General features: G+C 46.8%; 1 protein-coding gene across 1 annotated transcript in view; it reads left to right on the top strand.

The window, feature by feature from the left end:
• Fam178b (family with sequence similarity 178 member B) overlaps positions 1 to 21,984 on the top strand; it is a 137,235-nt gene that overhangs the window by 69,570 nt on the left and 45,681 nt on the right. Inside the window, 2 exon segments of the mRNA XM_037199843.1 lie at positions 13,202 to 13,225; positions 13,228 to 13,315. Of these exon segments, the coding sequence (XP_037055738.1) occupies positions 13,202 to 13,225; positions 13,228 to 13,315 (112 nt within the window).

Raw genomic sequence — 21,984 nt, 5'->3', positions numbered from 1 at the left:
CTGCAGTGGATGATAGATAGATAGATAGATAGATAGATAGATAGATAGATAGATAGATAGATAGATAGATAGATAGATGGATGGATCTTGAATTTAGAATCTGTTGTTTCTGATCAGATGAGGTTGAAGAATTAGACCAGCACCACTGAAGGAAAACCTTTGCTTTACTGAGATAATTGATGCTGCTTATCTGGAGCTGGAAAAATCAACTGTGATTTGAATAAGAGACCAGCATTGTTGAGGTGCATCTCAGGATGGAAACTGAACTTGGTGATGTGGAGGAGACTTCCACATGCTATTGGTTTTGAAGGCATGAAGGGATCATAGTGAGCAGCTGAGACTTGGCACCATGTGGCAGGCTTAGAGTCTCCCTAGAGAAGCAGGAGGCCTTTGGTAAAGGTACAGCCTCAGTTGCCATGAAGACCCAGAATTAAGAGAGCCATGGGAGAGAAGCTGAGTTTGGTACCATGTGGCAGAGTTGGAGTCCCTAAAGAGGCCAGTGGAGACGTAAGCATATTGGAGATGTCAGGACCGTGGGTGGCCACTAAGGACAGAGGCACCTGGGGAGTGGAGCCAGCCTGGGATGGAGATGAGCTGTGTGTGCTGTAGATGTCAGAGCAGGAGAGACTTGACTACCAAGGCTCTTTGGAGCCCAGATGATCGTGTGTGAGCACCAAATGCCAGACACTGAGTTATTGCACCATTGGAGCTTGATTTTGTTCTGATCTGATTGTAACTCTACCCTGGCTCTTCCTTGAAATAAGAAAGTATGTAATTTAATTTCAATTTTACAGGAACTCACAGTTAAGAGGTTGAATATGAACATTTTCAAGAGGCTTTGGGCTTTCAGTTGTTGACATTTTCAAATTTTAATTTAATTTTAGATTTATTTATTTTATATGTATGAGTATTGTTCCTACATGTAAGTATGTATGTTTACTACATTCATGCCTGGTACCCAAATAGGTCAGAAGGGAGTCTTGGATCCCTGGAACAGGAATTACTGATGGTGATGAGGCAGGCACCGTGTGGGTTCTAGAAATTGGACCAAGAGTAACAAGTGCTTTAAACCTCTGCACGGCCTCTGTAGCCCCTGAAGTATTGAAAATGTTAAAGAGAACGGGACTTTTAAAGGTTGAACTGTGTTTTATATTGTGATAATCTGGAATAAAACAAGACAGGAAAAGGTGTGGTTTAATGTGTTTGTAGCCACAAACCCGTTCCTCCCCAAAGCTGGTCAGGTCAGTGTTTTTTCACAGCGACAGAAACTAAGCTGAGACAAGGGGACTTGAGTTTTTTAAATTAAATGTTGATATAATATTTTGATTACTTCTTTGAGAACTTTATATTTTGACAATATTTATCCCCTTAACTCCTTCACGATTCACTCCCATGCCACCCACTGTCTTTTGGAGAGAGGGTCTCACATAGCCCAGTTTGGCCTCAAACTCAGTTATGTAGACAAGGATAACTTAATTCCTGATCCTCCTGTCTCTGCCTCCCAAGTGCTGGCATTACAAGTGTGTGCCACCGCACCTGACTTACGTGTTGCTAGTGATCAAACTCACCTTTACTTATTTCTGCCAGCCGTGGTGGCAGATACCTTTAATCCAGCACTGAGGAGGCAGAGGCAGGTGGATTTCTGTGAGTTTGAGGCCAGCCTGGTCTAAACAAGGAGTTCCATCCAGGCTAGCTAGGGCTGCATAGTGAGATCCCATCTCAACAACAACTGAAAACATGGACTGACTTTGTGGATGTGTCTTTGTGTGTATGTGTGTGGAAGTGTGCATGTAGGTCACAGCACACATGTGGAAGGCAGCTGACAACCTGTGGGAGCCTGTTCTCTCCTCCACCAGGTGGGTTCTGAGGATTAAACTCGGAATCATCAGGCAGAGCAGTAAGCACCTTTACCTGCCAAGCCATCTCCACAGCCCCAGGTCTTGTCTCTGTTGTTTTCAGTCCTAACCTTCTGTGGGGTTCCTGGCAGCCGTACAAGCCTGGCACATCACAGGACATAGGCAGTTCTCTGGTGAATGAGTAGAACCCTACATCACCTGCCACAGACATCCTTGCACAGCTGCTCCGATCCTTTAGGGTCCTCCAGCTGTGGAGGTGGGGGTGTTGGCCAAGCTCTAGATGTGCTGTTTTGTGCTCCACGGTCAGGGTTGTGGGCCCAGCTGGACTGGAGGGGGGGGGCAGTCACTTGTGTTTTGCTCCAGCTTGGCCGCCATCCACCTCCCCTCCCCTGCCTTCTGAAGCTCTCTACCTCTCGCCTTGCTCTGCGTCCCATTACCTGTCCAGCAGGCATCTCAAAGTTCCATTGCATCAGGGCTGCCAAAGCTCAGGAGAGTGGAGGCCTGGAACTCACTCAACACCACACTGGCACCAGGCCTGTCTCGAGCTCCAGGGCAACCTGTGGGTAGCTGGGGCTGAGAAACTCCAGATTCTGAGGGACCAGCCTCTTAGAGGGACAGAGTGACCAGGCAGAGATAGAGGGTTTCTTTTTAGCTTCAGACTCTTGAGCCAGAATCTGTTCTATGACTTGACATTGTTGGGGGCTTCTGTTTTGTTTTTCTTTCTCCAGGCAGGGTCTCCGGTATGCCAGGCCGGCCTTTAACTCATTATGTAGCCAAGAATGACCTTGCACCACTAATGTTTCTGCTGTTACCTCCTCAGTACTGACATTCTAGGCATGCACTACCACACCCAGTTTATGTGGTGTCAGAGTTCTAAGCCAGGGCTTCGTGAAGTTAGGCAAGCACTCTATCAACTGAGCTGTATCCCAGCCTGGAGAAGTTCTTTGTTATCTTCATCATCATCATCGTCGTCGTTGTTATTATAGTCTTAATTAGCTTGTAAAGTGGTAGGTTTCCATGTGGTTTTCCATGTGCCCTTAGTCTGGGTTAGCTCTCCCCCACGTCTTCTCCCGTCTCCCCACACCCATCCCAACTTAACCCTTTCCACAGCAGTAATCTCCATTTCTGCTTCTGTATTGGATATGTTCTACTCACCCACCACGGTTTCCCCCCTTCACGATCCCTTTCTAGTTTCATGGCCTCTATAGACATTCACCTCAAAGAAACAGAAAATTCAAAATCCAAAGCTAAGATCCACATACAAATGAGAGAACATGTTGCATTTTTTTTTTCAGAACCTGGGCCATTTAGGTTTTTGTTTTGCTTGTTTGTTTGTTTTCTGTTTTGGTTTTTTTTTAATATTTTCTGACTCCATCCATTTTCCTGCAGTTATTATTATTCTTTAGAGCTGAATAAAATTCTGTTGTGTTTATATACCACATCTTCACAACCCATTCATCAGTTGATGGAGTGTTTCTTTTTCCTGATTGTTGGGAACAGAGCAGCACTGAGCATGGATGAGCAATTATCTCTGTGGTAGGATATGAGTCTTACCTTTGGGTATATGTCAGGAGTTGGATCATATACTAATTCTACTTTTAGCTTTTTTAAAACTTCCACACTGGTTTCCATAGTGGCTGTACCAATTTATACTCCACCAAAGTTCTCTTTCCCCAGAACCTTGCCTGCATTGGGTGTCAGAGTTTTCTTTTGTGGGAGTGGTTCTCTGTGTGCCTATGGCCATCCTAGAAATTGCCCTGTAGACCAGGCTGGCTTTGAACTCAAAGAACTGCTTGCCTCTGCCTCCCAAGTGCTGGGAATAAAGGCGAGGCCACCACCACCACTGGCCCAGGTCACTTGTTTTCTGTTGAATAGACATTCTGACCAGACTGAGATGGACTCACAGAATACTTTCAGTTTGAGTTCTGCTGGTGGCTAAAGATGTTGGACATTGTTATGATGTTCATTGCCATTTCTATTTGTTCCTTTGTGAGATCTCTGTTCAGTTCCGTGGCCCCTGTTTTTAGTGCATTGTCTGTTTTCTTGCATAAACTATTAACAGAATTAATCCTTTGTCAGATGTGTGTCTGGCAAGAGGTTTTCGCCCATTCTGTAGGCTTCCTCTTCTCATGATTGACAGATTTCCTTTGCTGTACAAATGCTTTTTAATTTCATGGCAAATTTCATTTGTCAATTGTTGGCCTAATTTCCTGAGCAGCTGGAGCTCTCAGAGAGCCTTGACTAAAGTGCTTTCTTGAAGTGTTTCCTCTGCTTTATCTTTAGTAGTTTAGAGTTTGGGGTCTTACATTAAGGTCTTTGATCCACTGGAGTTGATTTTTGTAGAGGGTGAGAGATAGCGATCTAGTTTCATTCTTCTATGTGTAAATATCCAGTTTCCCAGCACAAATGAGTATTTTTAGCATTTTGTCAAAAAAATCAGGTGGTTATACCTGCATGAGTTTCTGTTTTGACTTCTGTTCTGTTCCATTGATGTGCATACCTGTTTTCTACCAGCACCATGCTGTTTCTGTTACATGGCTCCAGACTGTACCTTGGAACCAGCTATGGTGATCCCTCCAGCACTATTGTTCAATATTGCTTTGGTTATCTGGATCTTTTGTGCTTCAGTAAACATTAATTTTTCTATTTCTGTGAAGACTGGTATTGGAATTTTGATGTGATTGCACTGAATCTGTCACTGCTTTTGGTAGGACAACCATTTAATCTTCTAGCTTCTTCTTGAGTTTCTTTTTCAAGTGTTCTAAAGTTTTCGTTGTAGAGGTCTTTCACTTTCTTGGTAGGTTTATTCTGAGGGGAGGGGTGGGTTGTGAAACATATTATGAGTGACATTGTTCCTGCTGTCTTTCTCAGCGTGTTTCTGCTGGTTTCTAAGTGGGCTGCTGATTTCTGGGTGTGCATTTTGCACTCTGCCACTGTGCTGAAAGTGCTGATGCTTACAGTTCTAGAAGTTTCTGGTAGAGTCTTTAGGGTCCCTCCTCCCACTTTCTCTCTCTCTCTCTGAGATAAGAGTCTCAGTGTGTAAACCCTGACTGTTCTGAAACAAGATATGTAGACCAGGTTGACTTCAGACTCATAGAGAGTCACTTATCCCAGTGCTGAAATTAAAGGCATGTGTCACCACTCTGGGGACACAGTCTCTCGTAAAATCGTATCTGTGACTAGAATGCTTTCTTCTTCCCGTCCTGTTGATGTTTCTTCTGCTTGTTCCTCTTCCCCTATTGCTCCAGTACTGTCCTGAATGAGAAATGAGAAGAGTGTTCAACCTTACCTGCTCCTGACTTCGCTGCACATACTTGAAAGTTTTCCCTATTCAGTACAGTGTTGGCTGTAGATTGCCATGGGTAGTCCTGATTTATGTTGAGATATGTTCCTTCTATTCCGTTTCTTCAGGACTTTTAATATGAAAGGAGCCAGGTGTGGCAGCACATGCCTTTAATTTGAGCACTCAGGAGGCAGAGGCAGGTGGATTTCTGGGACCTTAAGGTCTACAGAGCAAGTTTCAGGCCAATCAGGGATATACAGTGGGACCCTGTATCAAAAAAAAAAAAAGTTTAATTTTTTGTCAAAAGCCTTTTCTACGTCTCCTCTGTTCTTTAGTCTATTTTGTGTAAGGTATTACATTTATTGATTTGCATGTATGGAGACATCCTGCATCTCTAGAATAAACCTAACTTGATCATGATAAATTATCTTTTTTTAAGTTTTATTTTTATAATTTTTTAATTATAAAAATTGTCTGTTGAATGGGCAGTAGTGGAGCATACCTTTAATCTAGCACTCAGAAAGCAGAGGCAGGTAGATATCTTTGAGTTTGAGGCCAGCCTGGTCTACACGGAGTTTCAGGATGGCCAGGGCAACAGAGAGAAACCCTGTCTCCAAAAACCAAAATAAATAAAAATAAAAATTGTGTGTGTGTGTGTGTGTGTGTGTGTGTGTGTGTGTGTGTGTGTGTGTGTTTTCACCCCTGGCCCCCAGTGTCGGGCAGCGTCTGTGTTTGTAGTATCTCCCTATTCAAATGTCACAGTTGAAATTGCACAGTATGTAGTCTACCCTAGCATCCTTGCTGTCTAACATGACAAAAAACAGTATGCAGTCAACCAAAAAAATAAAAATAGAAGGCTGGGTAGTGGTACACTCCTTTAATCCCAGCACTTGGAGGCAGAGGCAGGTGGATCTCTCTGAGTTTGAGTCCAGCCTGGTCTCAGAGAAAGTCCCAAGACAGCCAGAGCCACACAGAGAAACCCTGTCTGGTAAAACAAAACAAAAAAAGACAGAAACTGTAGCCAGAGTCTTCCTGCCTCGCCCACAGTCAGGACAAATCTCTGTCACCCGCCAGTCCACAGCCGCTCAGACCCAACCAAGTAAACATAGAGACTTATATTGCTTACAAACTGTATGGCCGTGGCAGGCTTCTTGCTAACTTTTCTTATATCTTAAAGTAACCCATTTCTAGAAATCTATACCCTTGCCACGTGGCTCGTGGCTTACCAGCATCTTCACATGCTTCTTGTGCTGGCGGCATCTGGCAGTCAGTCCTTCTGCCTTCCTGTCCTTTTATTTCTCCTCTCTGTTAGTCCCGCTATCCTTCCTGCTTAGCCACAGCCGATCAGGTTTTATTTTATTGATCAATCAGAACAACTTGACATACAGACCATCCCCCAGCACAGCCAAGTGCAGACCATCTCAGACACCTGCACTCAGGCCATGGTCCTAATCATCCTCTATGCGGACCTGCTGGGTAACGCCACAAAGAACCCAAGAAGGGCTCCCACAGGACATACAGAACATCCCACAGCAAGAAACAGTATCTAGTTTTTACATATTGGTTTCTGTCATATTCAGCAATAAGCATTCAAGGCTCTTCCACATCTTTTTTGTTCCCATAACTTTTTTTTTTTGGTTATTGCTACATATGCTGTTATATGAACATAACACAGTTTATCTCCTTGCCTGTTGAAGGACTTCTGGTTCTAGATTTGCTGTTGTTGTTGTTGTTTGGGGATTTTGTTTGTTTGTTTGTTTGATGAGACAGGTTTTCTCTATGTAGCTCTGGCTGTCCTCACACTGTAGACCAGGCGGGCCTCAAACTCAGAGATTCACCTGCTTCTGCCTCCTGAGTGCTGGGACTAAAGGCGTGCGCCATCACCCCAGCTTGGTTTTCAGTTTTTAACAAGGATGAATAAGGTTGCTAGAAACACAAGCAGCTTTTCCCAAGGCCCTGTGTTCAGCTCAGTTGGCTAGCTCCCAGTGAGCACCTTTGTCGGGTCTTTTTGTAAAAGCATGTTGGGCTTTGTAGGAAACTGCTGTACTGTCTTCCAAAGCAACAAATGAAGACTTCCATCACTCTGGATCCTTGCCAGCTGTCCTGTTTTGCTTCCTTCCAGAGATCAGGCATAGTCTAAAAAGATCGGGTTCTGAAACCCAGAGGGCGGACCTACTCTAGACAACTGCATGCCACAGCAGTCCTGGGAAGCTTGTTGGTGGAATCGGAAGCACTCTCAATCTGGCGTTTGAAGTTGGGAAAGGTGTTTTGTTCCTATCTCCTGACTCACACTGAGAGCCCCACATCCTTAGAAGCAGTACAGCAGTGCACGTTTAGATGATGTTTAGTTGCCTTTAACTATCAATTTGACATAACCTGGAGTCACGTGAAAAAGGAATCTCAGTTGTAGGACTGCCCACATCAGATTGACCTGTGGGCATGTCTGTGGGAGGTGGTCTGGATTGCTGATTGATGTGGGAGGACCCCAGGCTCAGCCCACTGGGAGCAGCACAGCTCCCTGGGCAGATGGTTCTGGGCTTTACGAGAAGGCTAACTGAGCATGAAGTTTGAGAGAGGAAGCCAGCAAGCAGCCTTCCTCCATGGTTTCTGTTTGAGTTCTTACTTGAGTTCCTGCCCTGACTTCCCTCAATGCTGGACTGAAACCTCGACCTGTAAAAAAAAAAAGCCAAATATGCCCTTTCTTCCTCTAAGCTGCTTTCAGTCACAGTGTTTTGTTACAACAGAGAGGGAAACCAGAGCAGATGGCAAAGTAAGAAGACAGCTAGCTGCCTGAACTGGACAGAAGACCTCAGAAGAAGTGCAGTGACCTAGCATTAGAGATACACAAGTCAAAGCTGTGAGGGGCCCGATCTCACCCCCGTCAGGATAGCTGTCATTAAGAAATCAAACAGTAGCTGGGCAGTGGTGGCGCACACCTTTAATCCCAGCACTCAGGAGGCAGAGGCAGGTGGATCTCTGTGAGTTCGAGACCAGCCTGGTCTACAGAGTAAGTTCCAGGACAGCCAGGGTTACACAGAGAAACCCTGTCTCAAAAAATAAACAAGCAAAATCAAACAGCATGCAGGTATAGTATCACATACCTCTGGTTCCAGCACCTGGGAGGCAGAGCCAAGCAGATCTCTGTGGGTTGAAGGCCAGCCTGGTCTACAGAGCAAATTCCAGGCCAGTCAAGGCTATATAGTAAGAATAAAATTATGTCATTTTTAGGAAAATGGGTAGAACTGGAGCTCATCATGTTGAATTAAGCCAGACTCAGAAAGACAAATACATTTCTTCTCACATACAGATTTGTGTGTGTGTGTGTGTGTGTGTGTGTGTGTGTGTGTGTGTGTGTGTGTGTGTTTAACACATGATATACATGAATATACGCTTATTAAGAAAGAAAGAGGAAAGTCTGGCGCTGAGATGTGATGGCTGGGCCTATAGATGTCTTCTTGGGCCGTGAGATGACCTGGCGCTTGGAGACCCAGACTGAGAAAGACAGAGCAGAACAGTGGCAGTGCAGGCCTGACAGGACAGGTGTGCTCAGGCCTCTGCACCGCCGCAGACTCCCTTTTCACCGTAGAAACAGACTGGAAGCTTCTTTAAGCGTAGGTGGGTTTTTGTTTTGCTTTTGTCTGTTTTTTCTAGCCAGTGTGAGTGCATCTGTGGTCTGGCACAATGCAGTCTGAATGGTGGGGCCTTGAATACTCTGGTGTTAGGTGACACCAGGCAGTGGTGTGTGTTACCGAGGCAGAGGAAAGAGAGGTGGCCTGGGACGCCATCATCTATGCTGGGTGCAGAGCCATGAATCAACAGGCAGAGGCCCGCAGAGATGCCAGGGAGGCATGCAGGGAGGCTGTTAGGGACCACAAAGGGGAGCCTCTGCCAGGATGAGTGGGGGAAGAGTGAAAAGTAAGAGCGCCCTTGGAGCTGGTCGCAAAGACCGAGAAGAAACTGAAAGTCCCAAGAGAGCAGGGCACAGCGGCTCACACCGGTATTCCCGGACTCAGAGGCTGCAGTTGGTAGGGGAACACAGTGCACAAACGGCAAGCGGACTGGGGGAGGGAGACAGGATTGCTGAGAGTTCAAGGCCAGCCTAGGGCACGTAGTGACACCCTGTCTCTGAGGGAGAGGTTCAGCGGGGAAGGGAAGATTTCAGAGAACGAGTTCAAGCCTAACAAAAAGGGAGAAGGGCCAAGATCAGCAGGACTCACGGGTGCTGGGAGAGGCAGAGTCAGTACTGGGGAGAAAGGCGTGCCCTGTGCTCGTGCTGTGGTTGGGGCGAGGAAATAACTGTACATGGGTTTAAAACATGAGCACAGGGCTTGGGAATGTAGCTCAACGGTAGAGCATGTGCTTAGCATGTGCAAGGGCTTGGGTTCCATCTCCAGGACCACGAAAAGAAAAACTGAAGTCCTGCTTTGATAGCCAGGCTTCCTTTTTCACTGAGGCCATGGATCCCTTTGATGACAGGGTCACCTCCCAAGAGCTGTGACTTCCTTTGCCTTTCAGTTCTGGATATTCTTCTGCCTCTGTGCCCTTGTCTCCATCCCAAAGCCACACACCGTTCCTTTGCTTCTGAAATCCTCCGTGGGTTCAGGTCTCTGAACCTCGTCTGTCACACTGCTCCTCGGGGTGTGCCCCTCACCCTGGACACCTGCCTGCGTGGGCTTGGGCCATCTGCTGTCCCTCTCCCCGGCTCGTCTCCAATTGGTGCATCGGGCTCTCCCACCAAGCTGCTGTCTCCAAGGTCTCCAGCATCAGGACCCCCCTCCCCGAACATTTCCAATAGCACCTCTCCTTGTTCAATCAACAGTTGCTGAGTGAGTAAACGCTTTCGGTGCCTCGGTTGAAGCTAAGTGACTAAAGCAAGCCACACTGAACCTAGTTTGAATTTAAGCACTAAGGAGCAGAGGAAGTTAGGTCATGAGAGCTGGAATAGGAAGTAAGACAGTTCCCAGCCTCCCATGAGAGTTTCCTCCCTTCCTGGGGCCTCCTTTCCTCCCGGGGCATAGGCTTAACGGGACCGCAGAGAATTAGGACCCGGGCTGAGAGAGCGCAGCTCATTAGACACCTGACCTGGGGTGAGGTGGCAGGAGCAGAGCGCCTGCTTCACCGTTGGATACCTGTGCTGACCCAAGAGGAGTGGTGGAGGCCCGAAAGGGGATTGAGAGCCGGGCTCAGAACCGCCGGGGCTGGCCAAGTGGCTGCCAGAGGTGCTTAGGACACGTGTGGTTTTCTCATTCCATGTCACCCGTGCGGGAGCACAGCCCTGAAAAACAGCTTCTTCCATGACACAGATGGAAAAGTCACTTTATTTTAGGCCAGATACCGTTTTTTCCTTTTAAAGCATCCTTTCCATCCCAGGAGAGCCCCTCAAAGGGCCGCCTCCGGTCCCAGCCTCTGGCAGAGCCCCGCTGCCACAGCTGGCATTTGAAAAGCCCCAGTGCCCGAGTACTGCTCTGGGAGTCACCTAAAATGACTGCCTTACGTGTGGAGAGACTGAGATAGAGACAGAGCCTGGAGGCTTCGAGTCTGGATTTTCTTATGTGTCAGCCCTCCCAGAAATCCCTCATTTGGGACACAGAGCTGAGGAAAAGCTGAGCGCATGGCCTACTTAGGAAGCCTTAATTATGGCCTCTGGGTGGTATTTTCCTGTCATCCAAGAACCAACTTCCAGGGCTGTTGATGAGGACTGATTTATCCGCGACATCTGGGCCCCTTCCTTTGAAACTGCCCTGACACCTCAGGTCTGGTCGCACTGTGTTGGGGAATTATAACTGGGTGGGAGAGAAGAGGGGTGTGGCACCAAGGTCCACACTCAACTCTGCTGCCCTTGGGGGTTTTTAGAGCCCTGAGCACCTGTGTGGGCTGAGGTGGGGCAGGACACATCCCCTGGGGCTCTGAGGGCCTGGCAGGATGTCCCAGCCAGCCGGCCTCGCCCTGGGTCGGTTCTCTTCCCCTCTCTGAAAGTTCATGCTCCCGCCCACAGTGTGAGTGCATGTACGTGCAGAGGCCCCGGAGGCCCAGGTAAACAGAGCTCTGGCGAAGGACTGGCATTGTGTTGGGAGACTTACTCTCCCAGCTCGTTTGTGAGGAGGTTGAGGGCTGTTATTACTGCTCTCTGACTTGTTAGGTTGCCGAGAGGGGAAAAAACAACAACAGTTTTTTCCTCTCTGAGAGTCTAATTACTTACTTGGTTAGTCCCGACCCATATACATTTCTAAGGAGAGAGACACCTATGCTGCTGAAGCAATGGCCTTGGCTAGCTTTCAAAGACCCTGTGCCCGGCCAGGCGCTGTCTGTCAGCACGGCAGATGGTGTGACCTGCAGAAACTCCTCTCCACGAGTTGAGGTAACAGAACTTGCGTGGTTCTTGTGGAAGGAGGCTCCCCTTTTCTATGCCTGAAGATCGTGCCATTTCCCGTTTTCTGTGCCTGGCTTGCGTCTGGTCCCCCATGCTCTTCCCTTTAATCGGCTCTTGTCATGCTGCCCTCTTCCAGGTGGGTGTCTCCCTCACCATCACCTGTGGCCACGCCTCCCTTGTCACTGCAGTCAGCTTCCCGCCCAGGGAAGTTCGAGTCCATGTCAGTTTGGGGTTTATCTTTTCATTACATTCCTCTTTATTTGTATGCGTATTTACTTGTGTGGGTGTGCTCACGTCGTGGCTTAGGTGTGGAGGTCGGAGGACAGCTGGAGGAAACTGTCTCTCTTTTCCACTGAGTGGGTCTGGAGACCGAACTCAGGTTGCGAGCTTAGCTGCAGACATCTTGACCTTGCCAGTTCTGTTTTTGTTTGTTAGGACAGTCTTATTTGTAGACCATCTGGAAGTTCCAGCGATCTCCCCGCCTCTGCCTCCTCCGAAGCGGGACTGCAGATACAGGACCACAGGAGACACTGGCTAGGCCCTGTACCTTCTATGTGCCTCGCATTTCTGCAGGAACACCCTGGGCCTTTGCTGATCTCCTGCTTTCTCCCTCTTGGACTTGTGCTCCAGAGGGCAGGGGATGGAGCCTCCACTGGGTTACTTTTCACCTTAGGGTGGACACTCACCTCCCGATGCTACTCAAATGTCTTAGCCCAGCCTCCAAGGTCTGGATTCAACATTTGAGAACACCTGTTTACAGCTTCCTTCTTACTGTGAACTGCTTAGTCATGCTCTGTTGTGGACTCTCTCATTCATTCATTCATTCATTCATTCATTCATTCATTCAGTTTCTCTTCCATGCTGGCTGCTCCGAAGCCTGGAAGTATATGCAGATGTGGCCCTTCCTCTGCAGTATTCCTATTTTTATTTATTTTTATTTTGAGAGTTGGGTCTCATTTCTGCAGCCAAGACTGACCTGAGAGTCACAGCAATCCTCCTGCCTCCTCCTCCCAAGTGCTAGGATTACAGGAATGAGCCAGCACAAATTTGTGTACTGTTGGAGAGAGGCAGACTAGAAACGAGTAAACTAACAGATAGGAGAATACAGAGAAGTGCTAACAGGGCAGAGACAGAACCTCGGCCCCCTAGTGAGGGTGTGAGAGGCCAAGGGGCAGAAAGGCCAAGGGGCAGAAAGGCCTGTGGGAAGGGTGATTGCCCTGCAGCATTGGCAAGCATCATTTTCTTGTTGTTTTCTGAACATGTCCTTAAATGGTCTGACAGGGAAAACTCTAAGGATGCAGTTTTTCCCTGTTGATGTGCACATGAAGGGGAGGCAGGGCATGCTCCTGGCAAGGGCAGGGGCCCAGGAGGCCAGGAGGTCTCAGCAACAGTACCAGTGGGGCAGCAGTGGGCAGTGTCAGGGAGCTCACTTGGCCATGAGCAGCTGAGCCCAGCTGCCCCTGGTTGAATGGACGTCAGGCCTGGCCATCCTCCTGCCTGTTGTGCTTTCAGTGCGGCCCTGAAGTCCGGTGGAGTACCTGAGAAACACAGACACCTGCTGCTTCACTCATGCAGTGAGGCCCCGAGGCAGCACATGGAGAAACTGCCCACCCGGAGCTGGGCATCGCCCAGGCAGGGGGGTGGCCCAACCTCCTCTCCCCAGTCTCAACTCTGCCTCCTTTGTCCTGACAGATGCAGACATGCGCTTTTGGTGTCCTCACTGCAGGAGGTCAAGGAGGTGTTCCACAGCCTGGGAGCCTACAACCCTGCCCTCTACCCACACGGGCCCTTCCGGCACAGCACAAGGTGTGTGGCTGCCATCCGCGTTACTGCCTTCTCCTAGTTCTCCAGTGACTCTAGCCTACAGGGTAGGACTGCTGCGCAGGCACCCATACCTACCTGTGAGAACAAGTGTCGCTCACAAACAGTGTGGCCTTCTGGACCGAGAGCTCAGGGGTGCCTAGACAGCCGGGTGGAAGCGTTCTGTCACTTACTCAAATCCTGCCCCTCCCACTGCTGGATCCCAGACTTCTCCGTCTAGTTAGTACCTCCCCGGCAGACTCCAGTCTTGCTTCAGATCTGTTCACCTAGTGCTTACAGCGGCTCCTGGCCAGTCAAGCCCAGTTTTCTGCCATTGTTGGCCTGGGAGAGGATGTGGGTTGGTTTGGGTGTTTTGAGACAGGGTCTCGTACCTTTCAGGCAGGCCTCAAACTCTCTGTTTAGTGCAGGAGAGTAAACCCAGGGCTTCCTGAGTGCTAGCCAAGAACTGTACCAACAGAGCTATACCCAGACCACTGTTTTTAAAGACAGAGTCTTGCTATATAGCCCTAGCTGGCCTAGAATTTTCTGTGTATTCAAGGCTGGCCTTAAACTCAAGGCTACTCTCCTGCCTCTGCCTCCTAGAGTGCTAAGATTACAGGTCCACACCAGTGTGTCTAGCTTAAAATGGAAAACCCTTGAATATCCTTTAGTCCCAGGAGGCAGAGGCAGGCAGATCTTTGTGAGTTCAAGGCCAGCCTGATCTAAACAAGGAGTCCAGACCAGACAGAGCTACACGTAAGACTGTCTCAAAAATATCATTTGTATTTATAATAAATTTTGTTTAAAAGAAAAGAAGAAGAAAGAAAGAAAAGAAAAGAAAAAAAACCAACCTCCTTTCCCGGAGGGCCTCATGCCAGCTAGACAACTGCCAGCTGAGCTATGCCCCAGCATCAGCACTGTTTTGCATACAGTTTCCACTAGGTTCCTGTTTGTATGAGTTCATTTTGTGCCTGTACTGGGCTTGGTGGACAGTGATGCTAATTGTGTGGGCACATCCCTGCCCTTGAGGGACAGAACCACACAAATCATGAATGGGTGTTGTCCGGTGGGTGATGACCAGACAGAGGCTATAAAGTGTGTGTGCTAGATTGTTCTCCAAATCACAGCACATCCCGACTTCCTTGAAAACTCTCTGAGATGTCCCCCACCCTGCATCCGGCAGCAGCCCCTCCACCCAAGCAGGGCTGGGACCCTTTCTTTAGCTGCCGGATGTTTCTCTGCAGGGAAAGCGGGAGCTTTCTTAAGAACCTGTTCCACGGCTGTGTTTAGTAATTGTCTGCCAAAGCCAGCCACACTTGGCTCTGCTATAAATACCCCACGCATGTGCCAGCCTGCCACGCTCCTGCCCCTTCCCTTCTGGAGTACAGCGCTCCATACTGGGTGTAATAAGCCTCTCGCTGCTCTCTCACACACCCTGCTGTGTCCCGGATGAGTGGGGGACATTTGAATTACACTCAGAAAAAGCAAAGCACGCCAGAGGAAGAGCCTGGTGGGTCGGTGAGGTCCAGAGCCCACCTGGGAGGTTGGACCTACACTGGAGACTTCCCAGTTTCTATGCAGCTCTGCTCTTCCACAGGCCTGCAGTCTGTGGCCTTTAAACACGTCTCCAGTTTTCCATGCACAGACATTAGTACACAAACCTCAGCTTGACCAGGTACAGTGAAGCCCCAAATTGGAAGAGGGGAGTTGATGTGCCAGGGGGTCTCACTCCTAGGCATTCCTTGTGACCCCTTCCTTTAAGGAGCATAACCGTTAACCCTGTTGCCCAGGGAGGATTCAGATGGACCTGGAGGGCCCATCAATGGCCACAAGGGCATTGTTCTTGCTTGTGGCTTGTAAGAGCAGGCTGGGGACCACCTGCAAGCCCAGAGCCTGGAGAGATTTTTCTCCATGCATTCATTCTCCTTCCTGCATCTCTCCTGGAGCAGGTGGGTGGTGAAGATGGATGCTCAGGGCTGCTTCTTGGGTTGCTGTAAAGTGGCTGCTACACTTGAGAATGCTCCGGATCTCATCATGGAGCTGAAAGACAATTCCTGCAAACTGTTTGGGAAACATCCAGATAGTTCCAGTATTCCTTCACCAAGGGCACAGTGGCTTGAGGAAGACACAAGAGAAGGGCTAGAGCAGGCCACCTTTGTCCCGTGGTCCTGTTTGTCCTGGCTCTTGGCCACTCTTAGATGCTGGCATTGCGCCATTTGTTCACACCGGGTTTTTTTCATCTTATTGGCTTCTAACATGGTACTGCCTAGGGCTCCCTGTGGACCGCCTCTGGTGGCACCCCAGAGTCCAATAACAGCTCAGGCTGGAAGGAAGGCCTGAAATGCCTCTGCACACAGCTGCACAACTGGCTGTCTCTAGTCGCTGTGAGACAGCCATGTCTTGCACTATTTGCTCCTAATCTCGGATTTCTGCACCATCTCTCTTCTGCAATGTGCACCGCGATTTTCTAGCAGGGCTGGAGAGCTGGCTCTCTTGGTAAAGTGCTGGCTGTGCAAGCGTGAGGACCTGCGTTTGGAGTCCCAGAGCCCATAGGAAAGTGAGGCACAGCCCTGGGGGACAGAGACAGAGGATGCGAGGATACCGGCGGGAGCTTGCTGGCAGGCCAGTCTAGCCAAAACTGTGAGATCCAGGTTCAGTGAGAGCTGGCTCGGTGGTTAAAAGCTAAGATTCCTGACCGGAAAGCAAGGTAGGGGAGTGACGAGAGAGGACGGTGACTGTCTCCCAATATGTTCACACAAGTGCACACTCATGCACACACGCACGCACGCACATGCACACCCCCCTACATCCATGCAGGCAATGTACACAACTCAGACACACACACACCAAGACTTCCTCTCACAGCCCTTTGGCAGCTGCACCAAACGCATGCAAATCATAGGTCCAGAAAGTGGGAGGATTTGGGAAATGGAAGGGCAGCAGAGAGGCCAGTGTGTGAACATAAATAGAAAACAGGAGTTGGAGCATCAGCATCCTTGCAAGGCTGGGGACAGCTGGAAGGCCCTTAGGTAGACTGTGGTCCTCCAGTGCTGCTCTTGATTACAAAGCTGTCAGTTGTCCAAGGGAGGAGGGGACATGTATCTGGGCTCCCCATTTCAGAGGGTTCTGTCCGAGGTCAGCTGTCTTCCTCGCTTTTAGTGGCAAGGCAGAGGGCCTGGGGAGGACATCTGCTCAGCTGGTGGTGGGGACAGGCTATACCCATGAAAACCATGCCCCTGTGACTGCTTCCTGTAGCCACACCTCATCTCCTAATAGCCCAGTCAACTAGGAACTCACCAGTTCATGAAGGTAGCACTCTCATGAGGACTGACCTTCAAAATAGGATCCTTTTGGGGGACATTTCTGATCCAAACTGTAACAAAAGGCCTGCTGAAGGGGTTGCCTAGATACATGGTTCTGGCCCTTCAAGAACATTCTAGTGCTGTTCTCTAGAGTCAGGAGTCTTGGTCCACTTAGTTCTCAGACAGGACATCCCCTTGCAGACACCAACAGGTAAACAAACGACAACACACTGAGAGAACATCCTGTCCAGCACTGTGGTAGTGGGTAACTGCCTTGAGTGTGTAATTGATCCAGGTGTAATTTGCATACATACACCTTAGTTCAGCAAGGTCTGCTCTCGTTTAAGGAGATACCGACTCCAGTTTGTACTGCTTGTTGCCATATGTAACAAGTCTTTCTCTGTTCCACCAGCCAGCTCCCAGAAAACAATACGGAGACTTCTTATTAATTATGAAAGCTTGACCTTAGCTTAGGCTTGTTTCTAACTAGCTCTTATAACTTAACCCATTTCTATTCATCTACGTTCTGTCACGTACCACCCACCCATCCTGCTTCTTCTGTGTCTCCTGGTATTTCTCATGTAATTTCATGGGAAATCCTGCCTGTGCCTCCTGCCTATTGGCCTAGCTATTGACTGTTTAGCTTTTTATTACACCAATCATAGCAGTACACCTTCACACAGTGTACAAATATCCCACATTTCCCTCTTTTTGTCTAAATAAAAAGGAAAGGCTTTAACTCTAACATAGTAAAACTATATATGTAAGAACATTATCAGGTAAATATTATATTTTTAATATCCAGTCCATTTGTATTTGGCAAATTCAGAGAAAGTACTGTATTATCCTATCTTAGTGAGTCCAAGGTTTTATACCTAAAACACTTTCTATCATAACTTGTATTACCATCCTAAAAAATATTTTTTTTAGATATTAAAAGTTTTTTTCTGAACTTGGTAACAAGAAAAACTGTAACTATAACTATCTCATCTTCAGCTCCATCAGAGACCCAAGAAGGATGTAGTATTACCTGAGTAAACAGGAAGTGCAGAGCAAACAACTTCCAAACTATAAAAATGACAGAAACAACCAGCTGTCTGGACCATCAGCCCAAGGTTCCTCTGCATCCAACTTTGGTCTACGGGCCTAGAATATCTGACAGATGTTTTGTGAAATAGAAACTTTTAAAGGACTGTCTTGACAAAATTTGGCAGTTGCTTTCTTTTGTGTCCTATTTGTCCAATTTGGACAGCATACTGTCAGCAGTCAAGGCAAGGGCAATTTCTTTCCCAGTGGCTGACTTTGCCACAATAAAAGCAAACTCCTTATGGAGGTTCTTTGATGCCCATCTTCCTGTTTTGAAGTAAATTGGTGCTGCCAGGAGCAGATGTGTCTTACTGTCATGAAAAGCCTTAGGTTATTAAAACATCTTAAATATCATATTTTGTAGGTCTCTGAAGTATTTGAAGACCATTTGTCTATCTAAAATATATCTCTGTTTGACCTTGAAAACATACCTAACATGGCCACAAATTTAATTGCTAGATGACTAACTACTAACCTGTATTTCTTAAATTATCCTAAGTAGTTTGTAATAATAACTTTCAAGGACTAGGAATTTACATTACATTGTTAAATGAACTGCATAGGTACAATACCTTAAAAAAGTAGAAGTGTGTGTGTGTGTGTGTGTGTGTGTGTGTGTGTATAATAACAAAAATAACCTTAAATTTGTATCAATATACAAAAATATCTTAAATAAGAATAGAAACATATAGAGTATTTTATAACAAAAATAACCTTAAATTTGTATCAATATAGAAAAATCCATGCCAATGTAAAATATTCGAGATTAATAGTTGCTTTTTAGTTTAAAGTAGATTCAGTAATCTATCCTTTTATCCTATCTTTCCTGTCCTATCATTCCCATATCCCCTTTTTTTCTTTTCAGAAAGAGATCCTTGAATCTAACCTCCCTTGCTTAGTTTCTTCCCTTACCATAACCAGTAACAATTTGTAACCAACCCCCTTAAATGATGACAAACAGCCATAACCTTATCAAATGACCAAAAACCACCCACCCTGCCTCTTGGGAATGTGTGTGTTGTGTTTTCTAGACTGATTCCTGTTGTCTGGAGGTAACTGCATCTTTGGGGACCCTAAGAAAATTGGGATAATGGTCAAGTCCTGGGAGAGCTAGCTCTATTGTTTTTTGTTTAGTCTCTATGTGATGTGAAAGTATAGAGCTTATCTGAAGTCTTGACTGGACAGTCTGTGAGGCTGGACCATCTTAGCTCACAGCTTTAAAGTTGTTCTGGATGAATAATTTTGAGGAAACCGCAAAAGAAGCATTCTGAAAAACTGGATCACCTGGGCTACAAGTCTTTATTGGTGTCTAGTATTTTTTTTCCTGAAAACATTTAATGGTGGCATATACATCTGTATTAACACAAGTATGGAAAGTATAGTGTGTACAAGTCAGCTGAAGATGATTTTTGTTGTTGTTGTTTTATGTCTGAGCAGGTAAAAGGCATCTGTCAACTTTATAAGTCCTTCTGGACTGTATAACCAAACCTCTATCCATGTCCTATGAAAGAATGGCATGTAATAATAAGTCATGAGGACTCTGTAGTCAACAAGATTTTTATCATGTCTCATCCAGACTCAGAGCTGTTCCCACAGTAGAGGGATCAGCCCTGTCCTGTAGTCTTTCTTGGTTTTTTTTCTCATGTCTGTAGTCAAGATTTTTCAGGAGGTCTCCCCTAATCAAATCTGAACTTCATTAATTTTGAAGAGAACCATAACTTTTTGTTTCCTGTGTAAACAAAGGCATAACCCTAATACAACATATTTTTTGACTTCCAGTCTGAAGTGAAGACATTCTTAAAATATATAGGTTGGTTTAATTTAGCAGTTTCCATAATCTAATGTCTCTCAACAGCTATTGTTTTGTGTACATTTAGCATCTAAAAAATTCAAAATCAACCAAGTACCATACAGGATCCAGACACCCTATATATTTCCCATCCTTATGTGGATTATTCTTTTTATATTATTTTACTCTTTAAAGGCTTTATTATTTTTAAACTACTTCTTTGATTGTTTATACCCATTTTTTTCTTTTTTTTTCTTTCTCTCTTTTTTTTCTCAACACCTAAGTCTATTTAAACATACTCTATCTGCTTAGAGGTTTTCTTGGTCTGGAGCTGACTTTTTGTGCATCTGCAGCCTCCTCTGACTATGTGAGCCAAATCTTAACTATTAGTCTACCATTGTGTGCTGATGGCTGGCTCCACCACCCCCTCCCAGGGTCTGCACCTAACTGTCCCAGCATTGGGAAGGTGCTGAGTCCAAGATGCAGCAGGCATTTTTTACCCAGTGTGCTGGCTGCTCTTGTGCTCAACTGCACAGCAGGGCCTCTTAAAAGAGCCATGCCTATGTAAGCTGAGCCTATCCAAGAGACCATGGTCACCAGGAGGCCGCATTCAACTCTGTGTTCTGAATCGTTTTTTGTTGTTGTTGTTGTTGTTTTTTAGCTTTCTCAGGCCTTATGTGGCCCCATGTTGGGCGCCATATGTAATGGGTCTTTCTCTGTTCCACCAGCCAGCTCCCTAATAACTACACAGAGATTTATTATTAATTAAGAAAACTTGGCCTTAGCTTAGGCTTGTTTTTAACTAGCTCTTATAACTTAATCCAGTTCTGTTAATCTACATTTTGTCACGTACTACCTATCCTGCTTCTTCTGTGTCTCCTGGCATCTTTCAAGTGCTTAGATTCATCTCCCACTTCCTCTCTCTCTCCAGAAATCCCATCTATACCTCCTGCCTGTCTATTGGCCATTTAGCTTTTTATTATACCAATCACAGCAATACATCTTCGAATAGTGTACAAATATTCCACAATACCAGGTGTTCCTTTGTGGTGGTAGCAGTGGTACTCATATTTGCCATCTTTCCTCTGAGAATGTCACAGTGCTCCACAGATGTTGGCCTTTTTAAAAATAATTTCTTTATTTTTATTTTATGTGTACTAGTGTTTTGCCTGCATGTATATCTGTGTGAAGATGCTGGATCCCCTGGAACTAGAGTTACAGACAATTGTGAGCTGCTATATGGATGCTGGGAATTGAACTGGGTCCTCTGGAAGAGCAGCTAATGCTCTTAGCAGCTGAGCCATCTCTCCAGCCCCAGATGCTGGCTTGAATATGACTTTTTTCCTCCTCTTCTGGCTTTGATTTTTTGTTTGTTTGTTTTGATACAGGGTCTCACGTAACTCAGACTGACCTCAAATGCACTATGTAGCAGAGGCTGGCCTTGAACCCGGAGCCTCCTATCTCTTCTTCTACCTCTTAAGTCCTGGGATTGTAGGCATGAACCACCATGACCAGCTTTTTTATTATGTCTTTTCAATCCTTCAAGGAAAGCAAGTTGTTGACGTATAGGAAGAGGTCAGTTGATCACTTTATGAGTCTAAACCAATGTGACTGAGACTCAGACTCCAGGTCATTAAGGTAGGCAGTGAGCGCACATCGGTAACTGGGGAAGAAGCTGACAAAGGGACTGTCAGCTGACTCATAAACTGCCGAGTGCAGGCTGGAAGAATGGGAACTGGTGGCCCTGAATTCCTGGTGCTCTTTGTCCTCTTCCTAGGTGAAGTCATGAGAATTCGCCAATGCTACACCTAGAATAGCAGTCACAGGACATAATTCATGGGTAGAGTGCTTGCCTAGCATGCATGAGGCCCTGGTTCATTACCCAGCACTGCCAACTATGTAAGTAAATCATACTTAGACTTGCAGTTATAGATGCCAGCAGTGAGTAAAGGACCCTCATGATTTTTCTGTCCAGAAAAAGAAGGGCTGGAAAATATCTGGCACTCACAAGGGAAGGTAGCTCTACTTGGGAAGTCTGGCATCCCTTCCCAAGGAGGAGAGGGCTCTGTCACAGCCACACGTCGTTTCCTCAGACAGTTCTAAAAAGACATGCTGCCAGCTCACACTTTCTTTGCTCCTTCTCCCTTTGGCAGCGTCAAACTGTCTGAAATCCTGTTTCTCTGTAGCAGACCATGGCTGCCTGACTCTTTGTGAACATCTGAAAACATGCCCACCCATGCTTGCATCCAGTGCCTGCTCCCAGGCTGGTACGAACCAAGACACCCACTCACATATTGGCATAGGCCCAGTATACACCCAGATGTGCAAACCCCAGCCTCACCCATTCTCTGGTCCTGATAAATGCTGACATCCAGAAGAAAGGATGAGCCCAGCACCAGCTCCCCCCGCCCCCACCACCAACTTTAGTTTGTTGGCACCAACCTCCCAGGGATGTAGCAGACAGCTCTCTTTCCCCTCTGTGAAACCCAGGGCCAAGA

The sequence above is a fragment of the Peromyscus leucopus genome, chromosome 16_21 (genome assembly GCF_004664715.2).
Source record: "Peromyscus leucopus breed LL Stock chromosome 16_21, UCI_PerLeu_2.1, whole genome shotgun sequence".
NCBI classification, from domain to species: domain Eukaryota; kingdom Metazoa; phylum Chordata; class Mammalia; order Rodentia; family Cricetidae; genus Peromyscus; species Peromyscus leucopus.
This window is presented reverse-complemented; position numbering and strand designations above follow the sequence as displayed.